Here is a 23,393-nt window from a genome sequence, read left to right on the forward strand (position 1 = left end):
CTAATTATCATCCATGATAAATAGAAGGTAAAAAACATCACAAGTTTGGGAGTATTTGAACATGATAATACAACATTCATGATCCCGTTTTTCAATAATTAAACATTAAATAGTTATCACAATATATTCAAAAATCTTTCTTTATAGTATGTTATAAAATGCTTGATTTTTAATTTTGTGTCATTTCATTTAATATGCTTTTGAGGTAATAAATCAATATAGGTATTGTCATATTGAGTCTTAATTGCATGAAATTAGATTACTCTTTCTTTCATAGTATTAAGAAATCAACCATATTCTATCTTTATGAAATGTATCAGATTGTGTGGAAATAATCTAAAATGATGACAACATCCACAAGGACCATATTTTTATTAAACATGTACCACTATTGAAATGAGGATTAAATAATCACATTTGAACTTCATAATACTGTAATTTTTTTTTAAAAAAAAATAAGAAAAAAAGCACCCTTACAACAAAAGGAATAGAGTACAAAAGGACTTTTTAATAATTAATTAACTTGAATTTTGTTTAATGAACATTCACAACTTCAATTTTATTGAAGCTAACTATATGTATCAATAAATATCTAATGGTACAAATAAACTCACTATTTAACAACACTAGTATAATTTGCTATTTATATAAATAACTTACAAATAGGGGCCGGGTCAACTGAAGTAATTTTTAGAATTTTTTAATTAATTAAAATTTTATTAGAATATAAATATTTAAAAGAACTAAAAAATGTAATTTTCCTAGTATTGTTAATGAAAAAACTCTTGCCTAGAATGGGTGAAGGGTGTGACACATATGTGACTTATAAAAAATATAAGTTTGGGTGCATTTAACTTCACCAAGGTCGTATTACCATTTTATGGTATAATTTTCTCATGGTTACCCAATTAAATTTATTATATTTATCATTTTACCAAAATGTCCTTAGCCAAAACATTTCTTCTATATATATCACCTTTTACCTTATACGTCTTTTAAATCCACCCTTTCCATTCCTCTCATTCTTATACATCTCTGTTCCACATCTTTAAAACTTATTTATGGCGAACCCTAATGAAAACTCGCGCGCTAATCGGAATTACTCTTTCTGAATTTGAAAACCTTCAATATTTGCATCTTGATAAGAATTGGCCTGGTGTGAAATTTTAATTCTCCTTTTCAATAACCAAATTTTGTGCTCGAGTGATGTCTTGGATTGTTGATTGAGTTTTAAGATAAACTTATGAGAAATTCTCTTTGGTAACATCTAAATTTTTTAATTTTTATCTTTGGTGAATTTGAAAATAAGTTATTATTTTGGTTATCTTGTATTAATTAATTACCAAAGATAATAAGAATTGTAACTAAAATCATTAACCATGGTTAGTTTTTTTTTTTAACCAGGTGGTTAAGGATTCTGCTTCCTTTTTGTTATAGTGGGTCTTCCAAGATCTCAAGTTTGCTCTTGCTCATTGGTTAGCCACAAAAGCGTGTCATCGTCAACTATTGTACTTTTCTTTTTGAGTTGTGTTTTAATTTAGTAGTTCTTCTTGTCAAAAAAAAAAAAAAGAAAAATGTAAAGCGATGATAGTAGCAATCAAGGTACCAATGATGATCATTCATGATGCTGACTTGATTAGCATCACATCTAGCTTGTCGTTGTAGGATCATGTTCAAGTAAAATCATAATCATGTTACTAGGGTGAGTTAATTGAAATTGAAAATCATTCTATATGTATACGAGTGGAATTAGGATTATTCTTTTCTGTACTTTTTTTTTTACAAGGGAGAAAAAGGAGTCTAACTCCCAACCAACATGGGTTTATTGGTAATACCAGAGGAGAGTTAAACTATCTTAATAGTACTAACACAAGATTATGACCAAGGGGTGGGGGACAACCTTCAATACAAATTAAGAAGTACAAATGTGAGAGTTAACAAACTTCATCACAGATTCTAGTCCTAAGATGATTAAAACTTGTTCCTTTGCGCTTATTGGACCCGCCAAAACAATACTTGTGAAAAATTTACCTTTCTTGTTCATCTTTGACTCGTGGTAGAGAAGTCGAAGGCACGGTGTGTAGGTATAGACTGTACTAAATCGGACTCAAGAGTCATGGAGTCATCTTTATTTGAACCTATGGATTCCACTTCAACAAGATCAGTGGAGGGAAAGTCTCTCAGAAGCACATCACTCCCATCCTCAATGCTCAATTCCTCAACACTATTAGCAGTTAGACATGAAGAAAAAGACTCGTCTAACTTTTTCATAGCCTTTGTGCTGGGACAAGCCTAACATCATAGTCGATCACTCTGGGAGGCTTGACCTTTTTCTTTTGGTACTTCTTGTCGCGATTCCTCTCCCCTAGGCTCACCAAACTAGAAGGTATCGACAAAGCATAAAGCCCTTTTGAATCAGTAGCCTTGTGAGTTTCAAGATACCTAGCTATCTTGAGTAGTCTTATCCTTCATGTGTACATTTATCCACGAATTAGTAGATTGGTTCAAGAAATCCAAATCCTTTCCTTGCTTGAGTTTTGAATAAGACAGGTGGATAATTTAAGAAACTACTTTCTTTACATTCCATTGGAGAAACAATGGATTTTCCTAGGTTCCTTGGCTTTTGAGTGTCTTGATTCTTGATTCATTATGAGGCAAGTGGGATCTTCTTCCTTATTTTCCAAAGGAGCATAAGTGTTGTGGATAAGAAATAGATCAGAGCTCTCTACCTCCATATCACTAGTTATATTTGAGATGGGCAAGCTGGTGACACCACTTTGGTTATTATCACTATAAGATGTCGGGTTAATTGCACATTAGGCCAACAGGGGGCTCACTGACTTTTCCCTTTATATAGTGAGTGAAGACAGAATTCTCAACACCCCTATTACCATTGAGCTTGCTAGCTTCACAGCGTAGTCCCATCACTTTCTCCAACTCACGGAGAATATCTTGCTTATGAGGCTCCGATTTGGCTGCCTTGCCAAGATCCTCATACACTACCTCTTCTAATTGACAAAGTTTGATCTTTGCTAAGGCCCTACTATAAAGAGCTTTAGCATAGAAATTGTTAGATTTTAAAACTAAGGAACAGGTTTGTTCATAGTCATAGACCTTATGGGGACAAGTTGAAGGATTTAATTCCTAAGCAATAGCATTCTTGAGCATAACACTATCATCCACATTTCTTGGTAAACTAAAACAAAGAAATTTAAGACCTCTATCATACTTTGCTCTAGTAGAAACAACCTCATCAAACATTACCCGACCTCATCCTTCAACATTTTAGCTTGAATATAGACATTTCGGGGACAATTATTAGTAGCAAAATTAATAATACTTTCATCATAATTATCATTCAAAGGAGTGACCATGAGAGCATTAAGTAAATGTTGACAATCCAATGCCAATGCAAAATTTTGAGTAATAGTAACCTTAATTATCAATAACTAAAATAATAAAATTATAACAATTAAATATTACGAATTAATAAACTATTTATTGAGACAATTCCTATTAGTACTATATTTATTTTTATGTACTCTATATAAATCACAAATAATCACAAACATTATTCAAAGTGACTTAAGATAAATAATGCAAGAGTTTTGGAGAGAGATAGGAAGCAAATAAGTTACCGGCAGACGCGAGTAGAAGTTTCTGGAATAAATGGCTACTACCCCTGACACATCATCCTTGACGTCAACAGCTTCTTCCTATTTCAGAACCCAGTCGCTCCTTTCTCCCAACAATTTCTTAATCATTTCTATAAAAGGTGAAAATTTCAAAATTCTATATAATCCCTTCATTTATATTTAATTCAATCATATTGTATTGTTGTATAATCTTTCAAAATTCAATTATTTTGATTCGCAGACACCAGTCGATCAAAAAGGTTTGTTTTTCTTATTTTGTTTTACTCTATTGTTTATTTAATTTTGTAATTTGGTTTCAATTTCTTAATATAAAATTCTATATTCGAATATTGGAAATTCTTCTCCAATTCTGCAATGCAAGTTTACTTTGTATAATACTTGGCTTCAATTTTCTCTTTTGCATCTGTTCTTATTGTATTGCTTGTTATAAGTAAACTTAGTTTTTTGGTTGAATTTTTTATAAAATTGAGTCTTTTTGTTTTTGTTGTGGCAGTAATTTTTGCAAAAGAAAGAGTTTGGTTGATTTGGAAATGCATTCGAAATTGCCGAAAAACGTGGTGGTGGTAGGAGGAGGAATTGCTGGTGCTCTTCTTGCTAAAAATCTTCAAGATCATGCCCATGTCACTTTAATTGATCCGTATGCCTTTTGCCTTTTTTACTTTTTTTTTTTTTAATTTCTGTAAATTTTTTTATTGTTGGTGGTAGTGTTTTTGTTTTCATCATTGATAGATAACCCCATTGTTAATGTTTATATGGTATACCTGGATGTATGATAGATTTTGTCATTAGTGTATCATTAGTGTATGTTAGAGAATTTCCGATGGTTGTAGCTAGGGACTTGCTTGTGAATTTTAAAAATTTTAAGCTCTGACTATTGGAGTTGGAATGGGAAATAGCTTGAGCACATAAATTTGTTCGACAAAAAGTGGAAAACGATTAATAATGGTGGCCGACCATTTATTGACTAGTAGGATTTATTCAAATAACAATCTACTCGGTAGTTAACCCTTTTATACAAACCGGGTAGAAAGGAGAATAGCTTGAAACACTATGTGTCATGAGCTCATGACAAGCTAATTTGACGATTAGCTTGCCATTGAAGATGCTAAATACTCTATACACTTTGGTGTGATATAGTAACTTGTGCCCCTCTTTGACCTCTTTCTATGAGATTACTTTGAAACACACATGAAATAGATAAGTAGTGTCAATACAAGCAATAATTTTTTGACAAAGCTTAAATTGATTAAGAAAAGTATCAACATGTAGAAGAGGGGCAGTAAAATTTCTTATGTGTACATGATAAGCTCACATGCTCATGTGTACAATATATTAGGGGGCGCACCGCCTAGTTGGAAAGAGTATATATCTACAGTACTTATTACCACACTTAAGTAAATTATGATTTATGAAACTCTTATATACAGTGAGGGATATTGTGCATGCTTGTTAGCTTAACTTTGTAAATGTTTTGGTACTATCAAATAGCCCAAGACGACAGATAAAGTGGAACATTAATAGAGTCTAGTCTTCTTTCATCCTTAATTTATTATATTGTTCTTGTTTTGGATACTACATTTATTTCTCTTCAAATGTCTGTATAATAATATTCATCTGCAATGAAATACAGAAAGGAGTATTTTGAGATCATATGGGCTTCCTTGAGATCTATGGTGGATCTGTCATTTGCTGAAAGATCCTTAGTGAACTACAGTGATTTTCTGTCACAAGTGAAGTTGATTACTTCTTATGCTACACATATCACAGAGAGTGAAGTCTTAACTGCACGGGGTGATCATGTTCCATATGATTACCTTGTAATTGCTACAGGTCACGTATATTCTGATCCTGTTACCAGAACTGAAGGTCTAAGCAAGTACCAAGAAGGTCAGTTATCTTTACTATAAATTTGAAGTAAGCAATCATGCTATAATTTATATGTCAATAAGAATGTAACCAAAGAAAATAAGTAATATTACATGCCATCTAAAAAAGATGTAAAAAAAAAAGGATTTTTAATTACCCTGTCCTGTTTCTGAGTTTTTGATGTGGGTCCTATGTTCTAACTGCTACTTTAGAGAAGTTTTCCCCAATCTGCATGTCTTTAATCAATGATTTGATTATCGAATGAATTAGTCTACTTTTAGTTAGATCAATCTTTAAAACATTCTTGTTTTGAAGATTAATGGCAGCAAGCTAGGTAACTTACAAAGCATGAAATAACGCTTAACAATTCAATCCGCTACTCTGAAACTTTCATACAGCCTTATGGTGTATCTATACTTTTATAGGCACGTTAGACAACTCTTGTTAAGGTTAGGACAAGTCCCCAACTCTTAGAAATAAAGATTAACCCTTCGAAATTAAGGAAAAAAATTAAAGTTAACAACTTAATCCTATTTGAACTAGGAAAAATAATTTCAAGTGCATTAAACAACAAAAAACTATTCTAAGTGGATTAATAAAAACTTTTAAGCAAAATCTAAGTAAGCAATTAAAATAGCAGTCCAATCCCTCTAGAGTACCAAGGGTGCATATACCTACTCCCTACAGTAAGCCAAGACCCAAAACCCCTGAGGAAGGTGGCGTGTTGGCTTGGTTTGGTGCATGGCCTTGCTATAGGACATGTTCATTTGGACCATCTTCTTCCTTCCAAGTGATGCTTGTGATCCAACCTAGCCTTTGATGGCCTAAATTAAATCCCATAGGATCCAAGAGCAAGGTAAATAGGCTCTTTAAAAGAATAACACTTCATCAGTTTTGTGATCACTTGCGATAGATAAGTGGTCAATTTTAGATAATTGATAGTGTGTGTGTGTGTGCATGCGTGCGTGCGTCCTTGTGAGTGTGTGTGTGATAAAGAGACTACATATATAGATTTCAATATTTATACGAGCTACTTTACTGGGCCTCAGCAATAGAGACCATCAAATCTGTTCTTATTTTTCTTTGTATCTGTTCTTGCAGAGTTTAATAAAATAAAGTCTTCAAGTTCAATAATGGTCATTGGAGGTGGCCCCAGTGGTGTAGAGCTTGCTGGTGAAATCGTTAATGAGTTTCCGGATAAAAAAATTACTCTGATACACCGTGGACCTAGATTACTGCAGTTTATTGGGTCTAAGGCATCACAAAAAGCTTTGGAGTGGTTGACCTCAAAGAAAGTTGAAGTGATCCTTAATCAGTCTGTCAATTTGACACCAACTTCAGAAGGTGTATATCAAACTTTTGGTGGAGAAACTATAGTTGCTGATCAGTATTTTAGCTGCACTGGGAGTCAATCAGGGTCTTCATGGCTTAAGGATACAATATTAATGGACAATTTGGATATGAAAGGGAAATTGGTAGTTGACAAGCACTTGAGGGTCGAGGGTAATAGAAGCATCTTTGCTATTGGAGATATTACGAATCTTCCAGTGAGTCCTTATTTTTGCATATATATTTTCTTTTTAATTGACTAAACATCCATTTTATTATTTTAAAAATTTAATATCAAGAATTTAAGCTCCTGAGACCTAAAATTGAAACTCATCAATTTTAGATTATCACACATTCACACCTATAAAGCTGAAACCTGGACACATTATACAATAGAGCGACCAAGAATCTAATTATATGATACTTAAAACAATACACTTTGTACAAGTTACATAATTTCAACACTTTTAACTAGAGTTGGAAAAAAAAAAAAAAAAAAAAAAAAAACTAGAGTTGATTTATTATCAATTACCAGTGCTCATAATGCATGTGCCGTTTCCACATCCATAATCTTAGATTTAATGGTTCCCGTCAAAAAAAATAAAAAAAAATTAATGGTTGGATCTCTTGAAGCTGGTAATTTTGGTAAAAATTGCTTTCCTCCCGTCAACAATGAATGAGTACATGACCAAAGACAATGGCTTAAGGCATATAGAAGTCGCCATGAGTCGTGATCTACATGGATGCTGTTAGAACGAATCCTTCATTCTTCTTGGTCCTTTAACCAAAACTTGTGACACGGATGATATTATTTATTTATTTTTTGGTTTTTTCATATCATACTTAGCCCTCACTTCCTTACATATTTTAGAACACCAATTTACTCATGGTGCTAATTGTTCTTTGCAATTCTGGGTTCACTATGCACAATATTACACTTTGCCTATTTGTCTTCTTAATATGTAATGATTTACTAATTTACACAAGCCTATTATATTCTTAGATTCCATAATATGAAATCACTTTTGGAGGGTTAATTTCTGGCCAACATTTAATGCCTTGAAAATGTTCTTGTGCCTGCCTAAAAATAATGAGAACCAATACATTATCCACTAGCCAAAGAGCTCATTTTCACTTCTTGTATTTGAAGTGTTGCAAATAGCCATGTCTGAGTTAGTTTTCATCATCTGAGCTTTATTCATGGAGTCAGAAGTGCACTATAATACATGTCGAATCAATCTACAAGTCGACCGAAGTTCCTCTTGAATGTAACTTTTTTGTAACTTGATCAACTGTTTTGTTTCTCATGTCCATTTTTATGTTTCCTGCTATTACTGCTATTTTTTTATTGGTCTGCCATGAGCCTGGTCTTGTTCCATTTATAATGATTCTGGAGGATTATAGCTAGCATTTTTCCAAAGCAAGACATTGGTGTATTCCACCGCCCTCCCCTTAAAGTAGTCATTTCAATAGCAGGTCCACTCAATTTGGAGCTGATGCTTTTTGAAGAAAATTCCTCAAAAGTGGAATTGAGAAAGAGCTAAAACTTTAACATCCTTTTATTTCAGTGTACCTCAGATGAATGTATGATCCGAATGTATGCTGTGTAATGCGAACATTGGCATTTTACTTTGTACCTAAAGTGGGGCTCAAGAAATATTTGACATTATATTCCAATAATTTTAGCTAGTCTTTCTCTCTATGGAAACCTAAAATTTTCAAAAAAATGTATGTGATTTTCTTGCATGTATCATTAATTTTGGTATGATTATCAAATTGTCATAGGCATATATAAATCTGGTTCTTTCTCTGTCTTTCAGGAACTAAAACAAGGTTATTTGGCAATGAGACATGCTGAGTTAACTGCGAAGAATTTGAGGTTGCTACTTGGAGGAGGGTCTGAGGAGAAAATGACTGTTTACAAGCCTGGTCGTCCAATCGCTTTTGTTTCACTAGGTAAGAAAGATGCTGTAGCTGAAATTAATGGTTTTACCATGAGTGGGTGCTTTCCTGGATTGATAAAATCTGGAGATTTATTTGTTGGGAAAACAAGGAAGACATATGGACTAAACTCTTAATTTAAATTACTTACAATTATCTATACGCCAATAGCCAATTTCATAGCAAATACTGTGAGCTATTCTTCTTATATCAAGTTTGGTGATGTATGATTGATATATGTATTTATATATTCTGCAATAAAGTGTTGTTTATAACATGCAATATTAAAGAGTGTGGGAGTGTTGATTATTTGAGAGGCTATTAAATACTGTTGTACTGAACTAACATTACTACTGACAAAAGTTGCATGAAAAATCTTTTGTATTTTCTGAAGTCAAATATTGTATACTGTTTCAACAAAACATTTATCTGAGTTTATGAACAGCTAGTCCCAAAAAAAAAAAAGAAAAAAAATCACACTTGAGAATTGAGTTTCATCATCTCAACAATCTCGTCGACAAGGAACTTTTATTTGAAACTTAGTCACTCCCCTCCTTTGCTTCGTCCTCTGTTGAGCACCGCTCATTCCTTCCTTCTGTCCCTCTGAATTACCCTTAATAGAGTCTAAATATTTCCATCCCTCAACAGCTATTGAAAGAAATATAGCTGGAAGTAAGGATACGAGTCATCCCTCCACCCCAAGTCCCCAATATTTCCAGTCTTGGGTGCAGGTTTTAGATAAGGGCAACTCTTTGTTTTTTTTCCCCCCTCTCATTAGATTATTCCAATTATCCTATAGGATAAAGATATGTCCAGTTATAACAGTTGTGATAGTTTATTTTTAATACACTGCTCTTTCAGTTATTCTGTACGAAATAGTCCTAAACTGAATATATCATGTGTAGTTTAGCTCACCAGTAGGCTGCGTGCTAGAGTAGTGAGTGTGGTCTCTCTGCATCATCGTATTCCCTAACGAATGTAACGTTCATGGAATAATCAGAATACGTTTGCATCATTCAAAACTTCCAAGTTTCCTAATTAAAGTTCAGAGATTCACCTAAGCTTCGTGCTAGTAAAACCAGCTAGACTTCAAGTCTTGGCTGAATAAGAACTTCCAGTACTTGGATATGATGCTGATGTATCAGTAATCCTACGATATTGACTGTATAATGGAACTAAACCATTGTTGAGAGCAGCCTCATGCTGATGAGGATAAAACTTCTTGTACTGTACATAAGAAAATGGAACTACACTGCAAACAGAAACACAGTAAAGTGATTAACATGCTCAAACACTAGCCAAAAAACATCAAGGGAGAGAAATACATCAGTAAAAGCTCGATAGACTTCAAACGAGAATGTGATCTACTATATTCTACAAAAGTTTTATGAAATGGACTTTAAGAAAACAGAGAGAAGTGCACTGAAATTCTGATCTCGCTGCACATGCACCGTACTTTGATACTCTCTTCATCCCGTAGGTGACTGACCATCACTATTGGCCATGGAGCACAAAATTACTGTAATTAACAATTAATTGTTGGTTTGATGATATAGAGAAACTTTCAATTACAAAAAAATGAAAGTATTGTTTAGTTATCCCACATTGGAATTCGACTGTTAAATATCTATATCTTGCATTATTTCTTGTCACAGGAATTGAAGAAACAGAGTTCAGCAGCAAATAGTCCCATGGTATGAATCTTATAGAAGTCTTTTAACAATAGCTTTCCACATCTAATTGTTTCACTAATCCGTTTTAAATTTTTCATTGACAATTAAACAACCAAAGCGGCAATTCAGCCCCATAACGCAAGCCTTATGGGTAAGTTAATCCCATAAACTCATACTTAATACCCTAATTACCTTTGAAAGCCTGTCCCTGAATTCTCCCAGTAAATTTTGCAACCGCTTTTTGTAAATCATGATTTTATTGATTTTGCAAATTACATACTTTTCATTTGTTTCGTAGATTGACAACTTAACCATCTTTTACATCTGCAATTCTAGTAACATTCCATAGACATGATGCTGGAAAAAAATATAACAAATAAGTTTCAATAGGCATGCTTGTATAGTACATTTTAAATAAACTTCTGAGTTTGTGGACATAAATAACTGGTAATGATTTTCTTTTATAAGGGCTTTTTTGCTTTTATAGAACCTCATTTGTCATACAATGTAACTTTATCGTCATTTGGTAAACATTGAATCATTATATAGTTAGTTTATTGTACTGTCAAAATAATTCCTGTATTAGAATTTAGATGTCACTGTCTTCAACTATGTTGTGTGCATTGCTTTGGTGACTGGGCAAGGTGGTGATGGTGAATTAGCAATGCATATTTACGTAATGATACTTTAAGCATTTTACATTGGCTTTTCTTAGGTACTTACTCATATTCTTGTCTTTTTCTTGATAGTTATTGTTTGCAATTACATTCATCACTGTCACACAGCTGCTAGGCTTTTAGCTTTCTACCCTTAACTATGGTTAGATTGTCTCGGTTGGGGTTCTTAGAGATGATTTTGATGAGTGTTTAGACTTACACAGGTCATAGAGTTGGTGGAGACTATGGCTCCTATACAGTCTTACAGAAATATGGTGTACAAGTTATGCATGCATAACTAAGCTCGATGTTTATCCTGGGCTTCTGCTTGAATGAGGTAACTTTATCTTGGTTTTTCTTTTCGTGCTTAGACCTGTACAGTATTTACTATATTCTTTGTCTTGAATAATAACATGCACAAGAACCTGATGATTTTGCGTCTTGAATGGGAAATTGTTTCACAGGCTTGTGACAGCTGATAAAATCCTTCCAAAATACATAAAGGATAAACTGACATTGAATTATAACCCAAACAAGGAAAATAAAAAGCAAATTCAACCCAAAAAAAATGGGAAATCAAAAAAATTGTGAACATGATTGAGCTATTTGCATGGCGGAATAGAAGTGGTTGAAATTTAATTAGAGAGTTTATTTCTAATAGAATGATCATTGAAGATCGGAGAATAATGTGTATGAACTTAATCATGTTGGCAAAAAATGGAAACCTGCATGGGAAGTAGATTGAAATTGAAATGAGTTTTTGGTTTGGATATTAGCAAATTTGAAGATCATTTGCTCGTGTTGGAGATATATGTCACTCTTCAATGAAATCTCAACAAGTTTCAAGAGAGAGTGAGAGTGACAGATGATTATGGATATCGGAGAATTAGCTATGTTGGGTTGAGCATATGAGTTGTCGATCAAAAGATGCATCAGCAATGAAGGCGTAGACTGGGATGATGGATATTTCAAAAGGATTGAGGGAAGCCTAAGATGACTATAAAGAGAGTTAAGAGTGAAAATAAACATTAGGTTTGCTAGAGCATGTAGCACTAGATAAAAACGAATAGTGAAAGAGAATCTTTGTGGATGACCAGGTTTCCAAGAGTGAAAAATTCTTTTGTTCATGTACCCGACCCCAACCTTTTGTGAGTAATAATATGATTTTGTAGTTTTTTATTTTATTTTATTTTTTTTTTTTTTTTTTGAAACCTGATTTTTTTTTTGTGGAAAAATTGCCTCCATTAATCTCAACTTTACCTCGTTCTCCAATAATAATCCCTACTTTCGATTATTCACTATCACTCCCAACTTTGTATGAGATTAATTTCTCTTGCACCCAAATGACTTGAAATCGGTTGAAGAGGTAAATTTTGCTGACTTATGATTAGTTGCACACGTGTCACATCATGATAGGTTAAAATTAAAAAAAAAATTTAAAGATTAAAAAAAAAAAAAAAGAAAACCAAAACCAAAACCAGCTAACGATAGCGACAGCCCACACCCACCCACCCACGGCTAGCCAACACCTTCTCCCGGAGCACCGACCACCGCCCAGACCCCCTTTCCTGTCCTGGTGTCAGCGTCACGGCCACCACCCACCCTCCCCTGCTCCTTCACTCTCCACGACCACAACCACAACCCCATCGTCTCTCCTCTCGCGCACCAACATCGGGGAATGGAAAGGGGGCGAAATTCGACGGGGAAAGGGATGGGTAGGCGGAATCCGACAGGGATGGGGCAAAAACAACGGTAAAGGGGGCGAAAACGGCGGGGGGAACTGGGGAAGTGAGATGCGGTGGCTAGTTTGTGTGGTGGTGCGTGGCTGGTGCACAGTGGTTGCCGTGATGCTGCGGGGCTAAAGGGGGCGAAAACGGCCGGCTGTTTTCGGTGGTTTAGGGGGGTTGGTCGGCCAATTTTCGGCGAGTTTGGGGGATGGAGTTAGGGTTTCGGCGGGGTAGGGGGTGGGGAGAGGGTGGCTGGAATTTATGTTTTAGGTTTTTTTTTAATTTTTTTTTAATTTTGTTTGGACCTATCACGTGTGGACACGTGTCTAGGTAACCTGTTACACCAAGTTAGATGACCAGTTGGGTGCAATAGAAATTAATAGGGTACAAAGTTGGGAGTGACAGTGAATAATCGAAAGTAGGGATTATTATTGGTGGATGAGGCAAAGTTGGGATTAATGGTGGTAATTTTTCCTGTTTTTTGTTGTTGTTGGAATGTGTGTTAAACAAACATGTAGTGCAGGGAGACATTAGAGTTTTAAAATTTAAGATATTGCGTTAAATGAACAATGCTTGTGCATTTATGTGTGTAGCATGTGTACGAAGAATATCATACATGTGTGTGCAAGATGTATATTTCCCTAAATCATCTTACTGTCATTAAAGGTAGGTCGGGCAAAATTATCAGTGTAAGAATGTAAGATACAAATTTTAATTAGTAGTATTCCAATGATCTCATCTTTGTACCCTATTGGCTTTATAAAATTTGTTAAAAAAATGTCTTATAAACTTGCATTCCAGAGTTGCAGTCCTAAAATTATTATTACGCTATAACTGTTCTGCTTCAAATTATTATCAAGGTATGCATGTTTTGATGCCATTTTGTTTTGTCGCAGAATTTGAGGGTGTGAATGTATGAAAGATGGGGGGGGGGGGGGGGGGGGGGGGGAGTCTTTTTGAGGTAATCTTGAGGTATTTGGGTCGGTACATATGTGACGATTTTTGTTTCTAGTATGAGTTTATATAAACCTCACTTTCCCCTTTTTTGTTAGCTGCAAGTATGTCATTCTACACTAGCTAGCTTGTTCATAGGAAGTATTATGTGATTGCTTACTCAAGGTTGTTCCTTGAAACTATAAACATGATATAAAAAAGGGATTTATTTTTTCTAGTGTTCAATTCAATGCAAGATTGCAACTCAATTTCGATGTTTCTTTTCTGCATCATATGCTTGAACATCATAAATATTTTCTCCATCTTATACGTCTATTGTTGGTTATGAACAACTGCTCTTCGGGTTTGGTGAGATTCGTGGTATGGGAGGCTTGCAGCTCATAGAAATGTATGATAACAGGAATTATAACTTTACATGATTATACGTAACTGAAGCAACAAGTTCGGAGCCAGAATCTTTCACATAGAACACATAAAATAGAAATTCGGAAGGATAAAAAGTGTGGAAAATGATAGTCGCAGTCAAGAACTCTAAGATACCAAGTGATCATTCATGATGCTGTCTTGATTGGCATCACCTGTTGCTAGTCATTGCAGGATCATGTTAATTTGGCCAATGCAAATCACAAACATATATTTTTTTTTTTTCCAAACACAAACATGTTATTAGGATGAGTTAATCGAAATTGAGAATTATTCTATGTATACGAGTGGAAATTTGGATTATTCTTGTTATTTATTTTTTATTTTTTGATTTAATTTTTTTGTTTTTAGTACTTTTACTCACTCTTTTTCATTCTTTTTTAGGCTTATGCATCAAATTACCATTTTCGGTTAGGTGCTGGTCTACTTACATAAGCAATGCTAATTAACATCATCAAGTTTTAAACTGAACTCGAAACTACTTAAAACTCGAATTTTGGAAAGTAAAACTGTTCTGAACTGATTTTTATTCAACGTGAATCCGAATTGACTCACATTTTAATGACCTATGCAACACGGGTTTTTGCACTACAAGAAATCAAGTGATTTCCTACGAAAAGCTTTCAAGGGACACGTAACTAAATTTTCCGACGGATTTACATTCTGTCGGATATTTCTGACAAATTTAGTAAATCCGTCGAAAAATCCATCGGAAATTTCTGACGAAACTTAAATCTGTTGGAAAATAGGTGATTTTCGGCGGTTTATTTTTCGACGGATAAATCCGTCGGAAATTAATTAATTTTCGACAGAATTGAAATCCGTCGAAAATTGGTGCTTTTCGACGGATTTTTTCTATCGAAACCATTAAAATAGAATTAAAAAATAAAAACAAACCTTAACCCTATTTTGGAGATCAGGCGCCTCTTTCCTCTATCTCACGCCGTTCTCCGCTTCTCCCTCTCTCCTCTTTCTCTTTCTTCTCGTCTTTCTCTTTCCTCACGCTATTCTCTTCTCTTCTTTCTCTTTCCTCCTCCTTCGTTTTTCTCTGTTCTTTCTCACATAGTCACACCTCTCTCTATCTCCTCTTCTCTTTCTTCTTTCTTTCTCGCGATTTTCTTGGTCAAATTGGTGGTTTTCGTCACAATATTCGCGAAATTTGGCCAAAATGCAGGTTTCTACAGTCAAAACAAAGGTTTCATGGTCAAATTCGACCATGAAAACTCTAAATCTAGAGTTTTCACGGTCAAATTTGGCCGTTTTAAACCAAATTCGAGGTGAAAATCAAGGCCATTTTCGGTTTAAAATGTATGTTTTCTTGTTTTTAATTTTCTTTCTTTTTTTCTGAATTTTTTTGCTAAGTTACTGGTTGTGGTTGTAATTTTCGGGTGGTTGTGGTTGTGGTTTTTCGGTGATTTTAGGTGGGTGGGTTTGGGTGGTTGTTCGGCCGGATTGTTTGGTAAAGGCTGTAGATTTGGGTTTAGGGTTAGGAATGTAAATCTAGGTTTAGTTGGGTTGGTTAAGGTAGTGGTGGGTTTAGGGTTAGGAATGTAGATCTGGGGACCGGGTCAGGTCGTGGGTTAAGGCGGTAGCGAGGGCCGGTAGCGGTGAGGGTTATGGGGAATAACTTGTGGGTTTTTTTTTATTTTATTTTTTTTTTGTGGTGGTGGCGTTACTGGTGGTGGGGCGACCTTTTTTTTTAAAAAAAATGTTTTTTGCAAGGGTTTTCGAATTCTGGCGGAATTGTATTCGTCGGAAATTTTCGACGAACTTTTCTGGGCCGGAGAAACCACTTTCGACGTCTAAATTCCGCCGGAAAAGGTCGTTTTTCCTACAAACACGTTTCCGATGAAATTTTCCGACGTCAATGGAAATTTTTCGACGGAATTCCAATAGTGCTGGTATAAACCCAACTCATAAGAACCTAACCCAAAATGGAATCGAATCAAATACGTTTTACTCGTAACCTATTAGTGATCTGACCATATTTCAACTTCGAGGTAAACAACTTGTGAGCGATTATTACCGTGATCAGTTCATCTAGTAACTAGACTAATTATAATGAGTAGTATATATATACTCCATCCGGCCTTTACAACTTGTTTGGATACAGATTCAGGAAGGAAGGGGTAGGGAGGGAAGGGAAGAGAAAGGGAATGGAGGAAAAAACTCAGCTTCCTTGTTTGGATACAGGAGAAAAGAAAGGTATGGGAGGGAGGAAGAAAGGGGAAAGAACAACCAACAACAACATTGTGCTATTATGTTCCATTCAACCACCAAATTTAAACTCACAATCAAACCAAAAACCCTTGATTTCTTAATTTTCTTAATCATCTTCCTCCATCAGCGCATCCTTCATCTTCAGATCTATCATGCATGGCGAATTACACAATTCTTAATTTCTAGCGAAATTTCGATTTTGAAACAATAATTGAATTCCTTCATCAAAGAGCTCAGCGAAAGAGGCAGAGATAGAGTTTGCTCGAAAATTAGAAGCCATTGATTACGACGACAATAACAATGGCAAATTGGTTGTGGAGGAAAATTGGAATTAGTTAGGAAATTGGGGAAATTAGCGTAGAATTCCAGCAATTGGAGGAGAGAGAAAATTGGGGATTAATTTTTGAAAATTAAAAGGGTAAAATTGTCATTTTAATAAAACCAGGTTGTATAATTTATTTTCCTTCCAAATCTTTTCAAATTTGGAAAGATTTTACTCTTAAGCAATTATTGAGATATTTTCCCCCCATTTCCTTCCCCTCCATAATTTACTATCCAAACAAAAGAAATTGCATCCCTCCCTTTCCCCTCAAATCCCTCTATTCAAACAATGTGTTAAAGTGTATCCCATTTTCGTTTTTACGTCATCCTTAAAAGAATGACACGTTTAATATATGTATAAGAACGACCACAAACTATATTCTTGCAACAATTTATATAGATACCACCACTTTTCTTACCCATCATTCCACTTAACTAAAACTTAACGAAATAAACTATGATCATGGGGCTAATAATCGAAGACGTACCATAGAATCTAAGAAAAATTGGTAAAAATAATTTCAACTTTAAGCCATTCGCTTTAAAAAATTAATTTTGCATTATTTGGGGGTTATTAACTTTTTAGGGTCCTAAGACTCCTAACGGGTGATCTGGACAAGTGTCAATACCTAAATGGGTAAAAGAAAAAAAAAAAGCCCCTAAAATCCTCCCTAACCTATTTAATCACTTCATTCTTCCCTAACCACCACTGTAATGGCTCCCTAGCCTCCACCCCTCCTCACAACCACTATCATAGCCACCCCATTCCCACAAACACCACCCACCACTGCTAATAACCCTCCTCCTTTTCTCCACTAGCGAAACAACTGTCCTCCTGCACCCAAACATAGGCGGATCTAGGGGGGCTACCCAGGCCTTGCCCCCCCCCCTATGCCCAGATTTTGATACATATAAATAAAAAATCTTGTGTAAAATATATAAGTTTCGTAGTTAGTTTAGTTTGTTAGTTACTTGATATATAGATGTGGAAGGTCAAGGGTTTAATTTCCCTTGTTTGCACATTTCTCTTTTTTTTTTTTTTTCGTGTGGACTTCTTATACTCATATTTCTTTATGGCTTTATTAATTGAAATACTATATAACTTCGGCCCGGTCTGTAAATAAATTCTAAATCCGCCCTTGCTCCCAGACCACCGAAACCACCCTCCTCGCGCTTCCCCCACCATCAAAACCACTGTCCTCCCCATTCCTTACCACCGAAACTCCTTTTTCTTCTCTCATCATTGAAAACCTCCATTCCTTTCCCCACCAATGAAAAACCCTCCTCTCACTTTCCCCACCATCGATTATCGCCCCTCCTCTCCCCACCATCAAAACCGCCGTCCTCCCCATCCCTTACCACCCCCACCATCAAAAACCACCTCCTTTTCCTCCCCACAATAAAAAACCTTGTTTGTGGTGGTTTGGGGGCAGGCAAAGGTGGTGTTGGTGGTCAAAAGAAAATAAAAGTAAAAAATAAAAAGAAGAAACCTTTTTATCAAGTAATCGGTTATTGGGACCAAAGATAGCTAATAACCCCTTAAAATTTGGGTTAAATAATGCAAAGTTGGAATTGTGTTCAGCAAATGACCTAAATGGGATTACATTTTATCAAAAATTCCTAGAATATAAAAAAATTTGGTACATACATACGATGATTTGTATATTCGATATCGATACATGAAATGACCTGAGTTATAACCAACCACATATGAAATCACACTCAATATAACTCTGGTAAATCTATTTACAACCCGATATGTCCAAATTTGGATATGACTTGTTACGATTTCAAACGCGGCAAAATACTAACCAAATTGAACTGACAGTCTAGTTTTTTTAGTTGATCCAAATTGCTTGCCGATTAACCAGTTTCGACCAACCCTATTTTGAATTGTTATCCACTTTATTAACCTGACCTAATTATCACTTAATCCAATAGAAGCCAACAAAATTTGTTTCAACCCAGCCTGATTATGATGTGACTTGATTACAACTCAACCCGATTATAACGTACTTGGGTTGAAACTATATAATAAACACAAACTATTGGGTGTGGGCACCCGCAACCAACCGTTCATGCGGGTAATAGCAGAAAAACACTCTGCTCATATTCATCACTTTCTCACAAACACATCTCCACCTCCCTTGCCGCCTTCCATGGTGTCAAAATATTCACAAACCTAGAAATCAAAATCAAATCAAACATTTAAAAACCCAAATAAAAACCTACAAAAAAAGGTAAAAATCAATTAAATCAAAGGAAACAAATCAATCAACGGTGAATCGAAATTAATTTGCTAAACTCAACGGTGAATCAAAATCAACGGAGTTAACAAGGATTGCCGGACTCGACTTGTTGGATTCAACGGTGAATCGAAATCAATGGTGGTTGGTGGGTGTGGTGAGGATTACGAAGGAGAAGGAGAGGGATTGATGCGCTAGTTGGTGGTGCGTGCGGTGATGCGATGGTTGGTTGACGTGGCCTGACTGATTTGTGGGTGGCGTGAGGAGCTGCTAATAAGAGAGTGAAAGAAAGAGAGGACGATGGATCGGTGGGTTGATGGTTGGCTGTGGTGGTGTGAGTTTGGAGGTGGTTCGGTGGGATTGATGGTTGGCTACGGTGGTCTGAGTTTGGGGGTGGTGAAGAGTGAGGGAGAGAGGGAGTGCGTGAGTTTTGAGTTGGCTGATACATTTTGTTATGGCTTTTTTTTGGGTTGTTGCCTTGTTGGCTTATTTTGGGTAGTTGGCTGATACATTTTGGGTATTTTGGGTTGTTGGCTTTATACATTTTGGGTTCTTGGTTGATACATTATTCATTTTAGAGAAAGAGAGGAAGAGGGGAGAAAGAACAAAGAGAAGGAAATAAAATATGTTGTATTTTATTAATCATATTAGCCAACAAAGGATGCATATGAGCCATTAAAATGAACATATAAGCCAATGTCTGATATCAGTTAACATTAGGGACATACCAGACATTAATAAAATGTATAAGCCAACAAAAAATATATATTAGCTAACAAGAGGAATGCATCAGTCAACAAGAGGAATATAACAGCCACCAAAAGGTAGAATATCAGCCAACAAATGAAGAATATCAACCAATAAAAGGATGAAATTAGCAAACAAAAGCAACAAGTAAGCTAACAAAATAAACATAGCAGTCGACAAAATGAAACATATAAGCCAACGATTAAAATATACATATCAGCCAACAAAATAAATATATCAGCCAAATAAAGAAACATATAAGCCAAATGATGTCTGATATCAGTCAACAAAAGGAAAAAAAAATGTCAACCAACAAAAAGAATATATTAGCCAACACAAAAATCATATTAGCCAACAAATGAAACATATCAGCCAACACATGAAACATATTAGGTAACAGCAAGTAAAACATATCAGCCAAGCCAGCTACACAGAAATCTGCATGCAGGCATCCGCACGCAATAGCTTCTCTATAATAAATAGCTAAAATAACCCGATAATTTTCAAAACAAACCAAAACTAACTTGCTAGCCAAAGGAATCCATTTCAATTCGAACCGCTTTAAACCAAGGTCATTTCATTTTAACCTAACACTGAATTGTCAACCTGAATTGATAGTGTGTTATCAGACATTTTATGATCTAAGCATGTTTAACAAGTTTTCTCCTACAAAATTACATGGTCCCCAAGACAATGAACATGAAGTCATTCAATCTTTTGGGTTTGAATTTACGAAGTACTTCCTTTATTTCGTTTTTACTTGCAACACTTTTTAGACACGTAGTTTTGAAGATCATTAGTAAAAGTAAACGAGTGATTTTATCAAAATAATTTTAACACGAGAGATAAAGTAGGACTAAGTATCATGTGTAAAAACATATTTTGAATAAATTTGTCCATTTACACTATATAATCTCGACTTTAAAATGCGTGTCACAATGTTGTGTTGAAGGTAATAAAAACGGAGGAAGTATTATGTTTTTTCATCATGTTGTGATTTGCTTCATACTACATATATTTTTATGAACGTAAATTAGACATGCTCTATAAGTTTGATCTATAATGTTCTTTAGCATTATATTCTTAAAATTTAAACCACATGTTCATTACTCTATGTTTGGGTTTTAAATGCCCACTATAACAATCGTCTTCCTAGAATTCCTATCTAGAATTCTTTTGCGAAGAATATTGTAAAAAGGTGTATAATGAGATGTGAGTTCGTAATCACCCAACGTAGCCATTATAAATCTTGAATCATGAGATGTGAGTTTGTAATCTGGGCATGGATTTTCTGTTACATCACTATGTACGTAATATCTCTGATATAAGATCTTGTCAAAAAGGAAAAAAAAGAAAAAAAAAAATTGATATAAGATATTTATTTAAGTATTTATAAAGGGAAACAAAAGGAAAATATCTTTGATAAAAGCCATACAATCAATTGTCTAGTTCGTATAACCTCTCGCCCATAAAAAGTTTTAGGGAAATTCAACATTATAATCCACTGGTTTTGCATTTTTTATGTAGTGTCTCATCTTTTTGAAAGTTACAAGTTGTAATCGTTAGGTAAAATTTATTAAGTATACGGTAATCTTTCCGTTATCCCACCGTTAACAAATTCTGTTATGTTGTTTTTATCACCGTTAGTAGAGCCCACTTTTCACTAATTAATATTTTTTAATCAATTAACGGGATGGAAAAGGTTCCGTTATAGGTTTTGGGGGCCTTTTTGGCCCTTATGGGTCCAAATTAAACTTAGAATTTGGAAAAAAAAAATAACGTAAATGTCTCGTTTTTGCGTATTAAGAAATATCTCAATTTACGTGTTATTATTTTTTTAGCCGCGAAAATAGTTAAAGTAAGGTTTAAGGTCATTTTAGTTCTTTAGGAATCAAGTTGAGCTCAAATTGACAAAAAAATAATGCAATTGTCTTATTTTACGTGTCAATTGCGTTACTCGTATTTCTTAGCACGCGAAATGAGACATTAAACATTACCTTTTTTTTTTTTTGGCTAATTTCGAATTTAATTTGGAACTAACAAACCTCGATACCTTACTTGAACAATTTCAACTGCTAAAAAATAATGAACACAAATCGAGACATCTCTTAATACGTAAAACGAGACGTTTACATTATTTTTTGTCAAATTAGAGCTTAATTTGGACCCTTAAGAACCAAAATGACACTCAGAACCTTTAACATAACATTTTCTAACACGCAAATTGATAAAAATATTAATTGTGGAGTGCAGTGGGCCCCACTAATAAATTTTTTTATTAGTGTAGTACAGTGGGCCCTACTAACGGTGATTAAAACAACATAACGGAATTTGTTAATGGCAAACTCACTTATGATTACTAATTATACCTAAGAGTTAAAATGCATAACTTTTAAAAATATGGGGCACAACTAGAAAACGCAAAATTAGAGGGTTATAATGTAGAATTTTCCAAAATTTTATAAGCACGGGTATAAGGTGCATTCAAAGGCATTTTCTGCTCTTTATATAATTTTTTGACTCAAAATCTTAAAATATGCAAAAAAAAGTATCAATTGAGCAAAAGACATGGTGCTAGTATATGTTTTATTTTGAAATCGTAAAACTGAACACATTGGTAAGACTGTTCATCAATATAGTACCTACGTTTTGAGATATTTTGAATTTTACTACCTGTTATTTGAATTTTGAAACACTTTAAGGTTGTGCTAAATATGATGTACATGATTCATTTTGCCCGCGTAGTAAATTATTAACTATATTGAAGACCCGTAGCTATTTATACTGTTACTATTAGGGTTAGCTGGCTGGCGCTTTATATAATCACTACATAGACCAAAAGTTCACCCCCATTCACTAGTAGGTGTATTTTTCAAGTACCCCAAAAGTTTAGATTTGTATCACAATTCACAAAGTGAAACATTTTAGTCAAAGAGAAATTGAACAAGTTTGATACGAGGATTTGAATCTGTGCTCATATCAACTTTTGTAGCTTTCACAAGGGACACATCTTCTACCACTATCATAAGAATTTGAGACATGTGACTTAGAATTTACCTTTATGGACGAGATATTATTATACAGGGTTTAAGCTCCCCACAATGTAATAAATCCTATATGGTAATCGATAATAAATAATAGAAATGGTAACACCTTCTATGTAATTTAGGTTTGTAAGCAAAGTGCTATACTCGTGTCAATCATTCATGAAGACGGAACATTATTTCTAAAGCATGTGCATAAAAATGAATGTAGGTGTACAGTGCATGTGCATATAGCACACCCGAGTATATAATGTAAATTATATTGTCCAATAGCAGTGATGTTAGAACCTAAGGCAACTAGCTAGGTCCATTTCAGTGGCACCTTTTTGAAAAACTTTTCAACACCATTGAATAAAACTGTTGGTGTTCATTTCTTCTCAGGATTATTTTGCTACAAATGTATTTATTATTTGGTTCAAGGGAAGTTAGTAAGGCGGCTCTGTGTAAGATACACCACTTTGAATGTTGATTATGAATTAACATGAACGGGTGAAATAGGAATCAGAATCTCTTATACCGATCACATAAATTGGACTGATACATAGCTTGTTATAGTTCGTATCCATACATATATTCCAAGTGATCATTCG

The 23,393-nt window shown here is 34.6% G+C and overlaps 1 protein-coding gene across 2 annotated transcripts; it reads left to right on the forward strand.

The window, feature by feature from the left end:
• Positions 1 to 3,662: 3,662 nt before the first annotated feature.
• LOC145582209 (uncharacterized) lies at positions 3,663 to 9,121 on the forward strand. 2 transcript variants are annotated; one of them, XM_081639214.1, is made up of 5 exons: positions 3,663 to 3,775; positions 4,150 to 4,293; positions 5,287 to 5,543; positions 6,624 to 7,069; positions 8,672 to 9,121. In XM_081639214.1, the coding sequence occupies exons 2-5, from the start codon at positions 4,187 to 4,189 to the stop codon at positions 8,927 to 8,929; spliced, it is 1,068 nt and encodes a 355-aa protein (XP_081495340.1). In that variant the 5' UTR covers positions 3,663 to 3,775; positions 4,150 to 4,186; the 3' UTR covers positions 8,930 to 9,121. The 2 variants fall into 2 exon arrangements, with proteins under 2 accessions (XP_081495340.1, XP_081495339.1); XM_081639213.1 differs by having other exon boundaries at positions 3,771 to 3,895.
• The last annotated feature ends 14,272 nt before the right edge of the window (positions 9,122 to 23,393 follow it).

This window comes from Chenopodium album, chromosome 15 (genome assembly GCF_948465745.1).
Source record: "Chenopodium album chromosome 15, dcCheAlbu1.1, whole genome shotgun sequence".
Lineage (NCBI taxonomy): Eukaryota > Viridiplantae > Streptophyta > Magnoliopsida > Caryophyllales > Amaranthaceae > Chenopodium > Chenopodium album.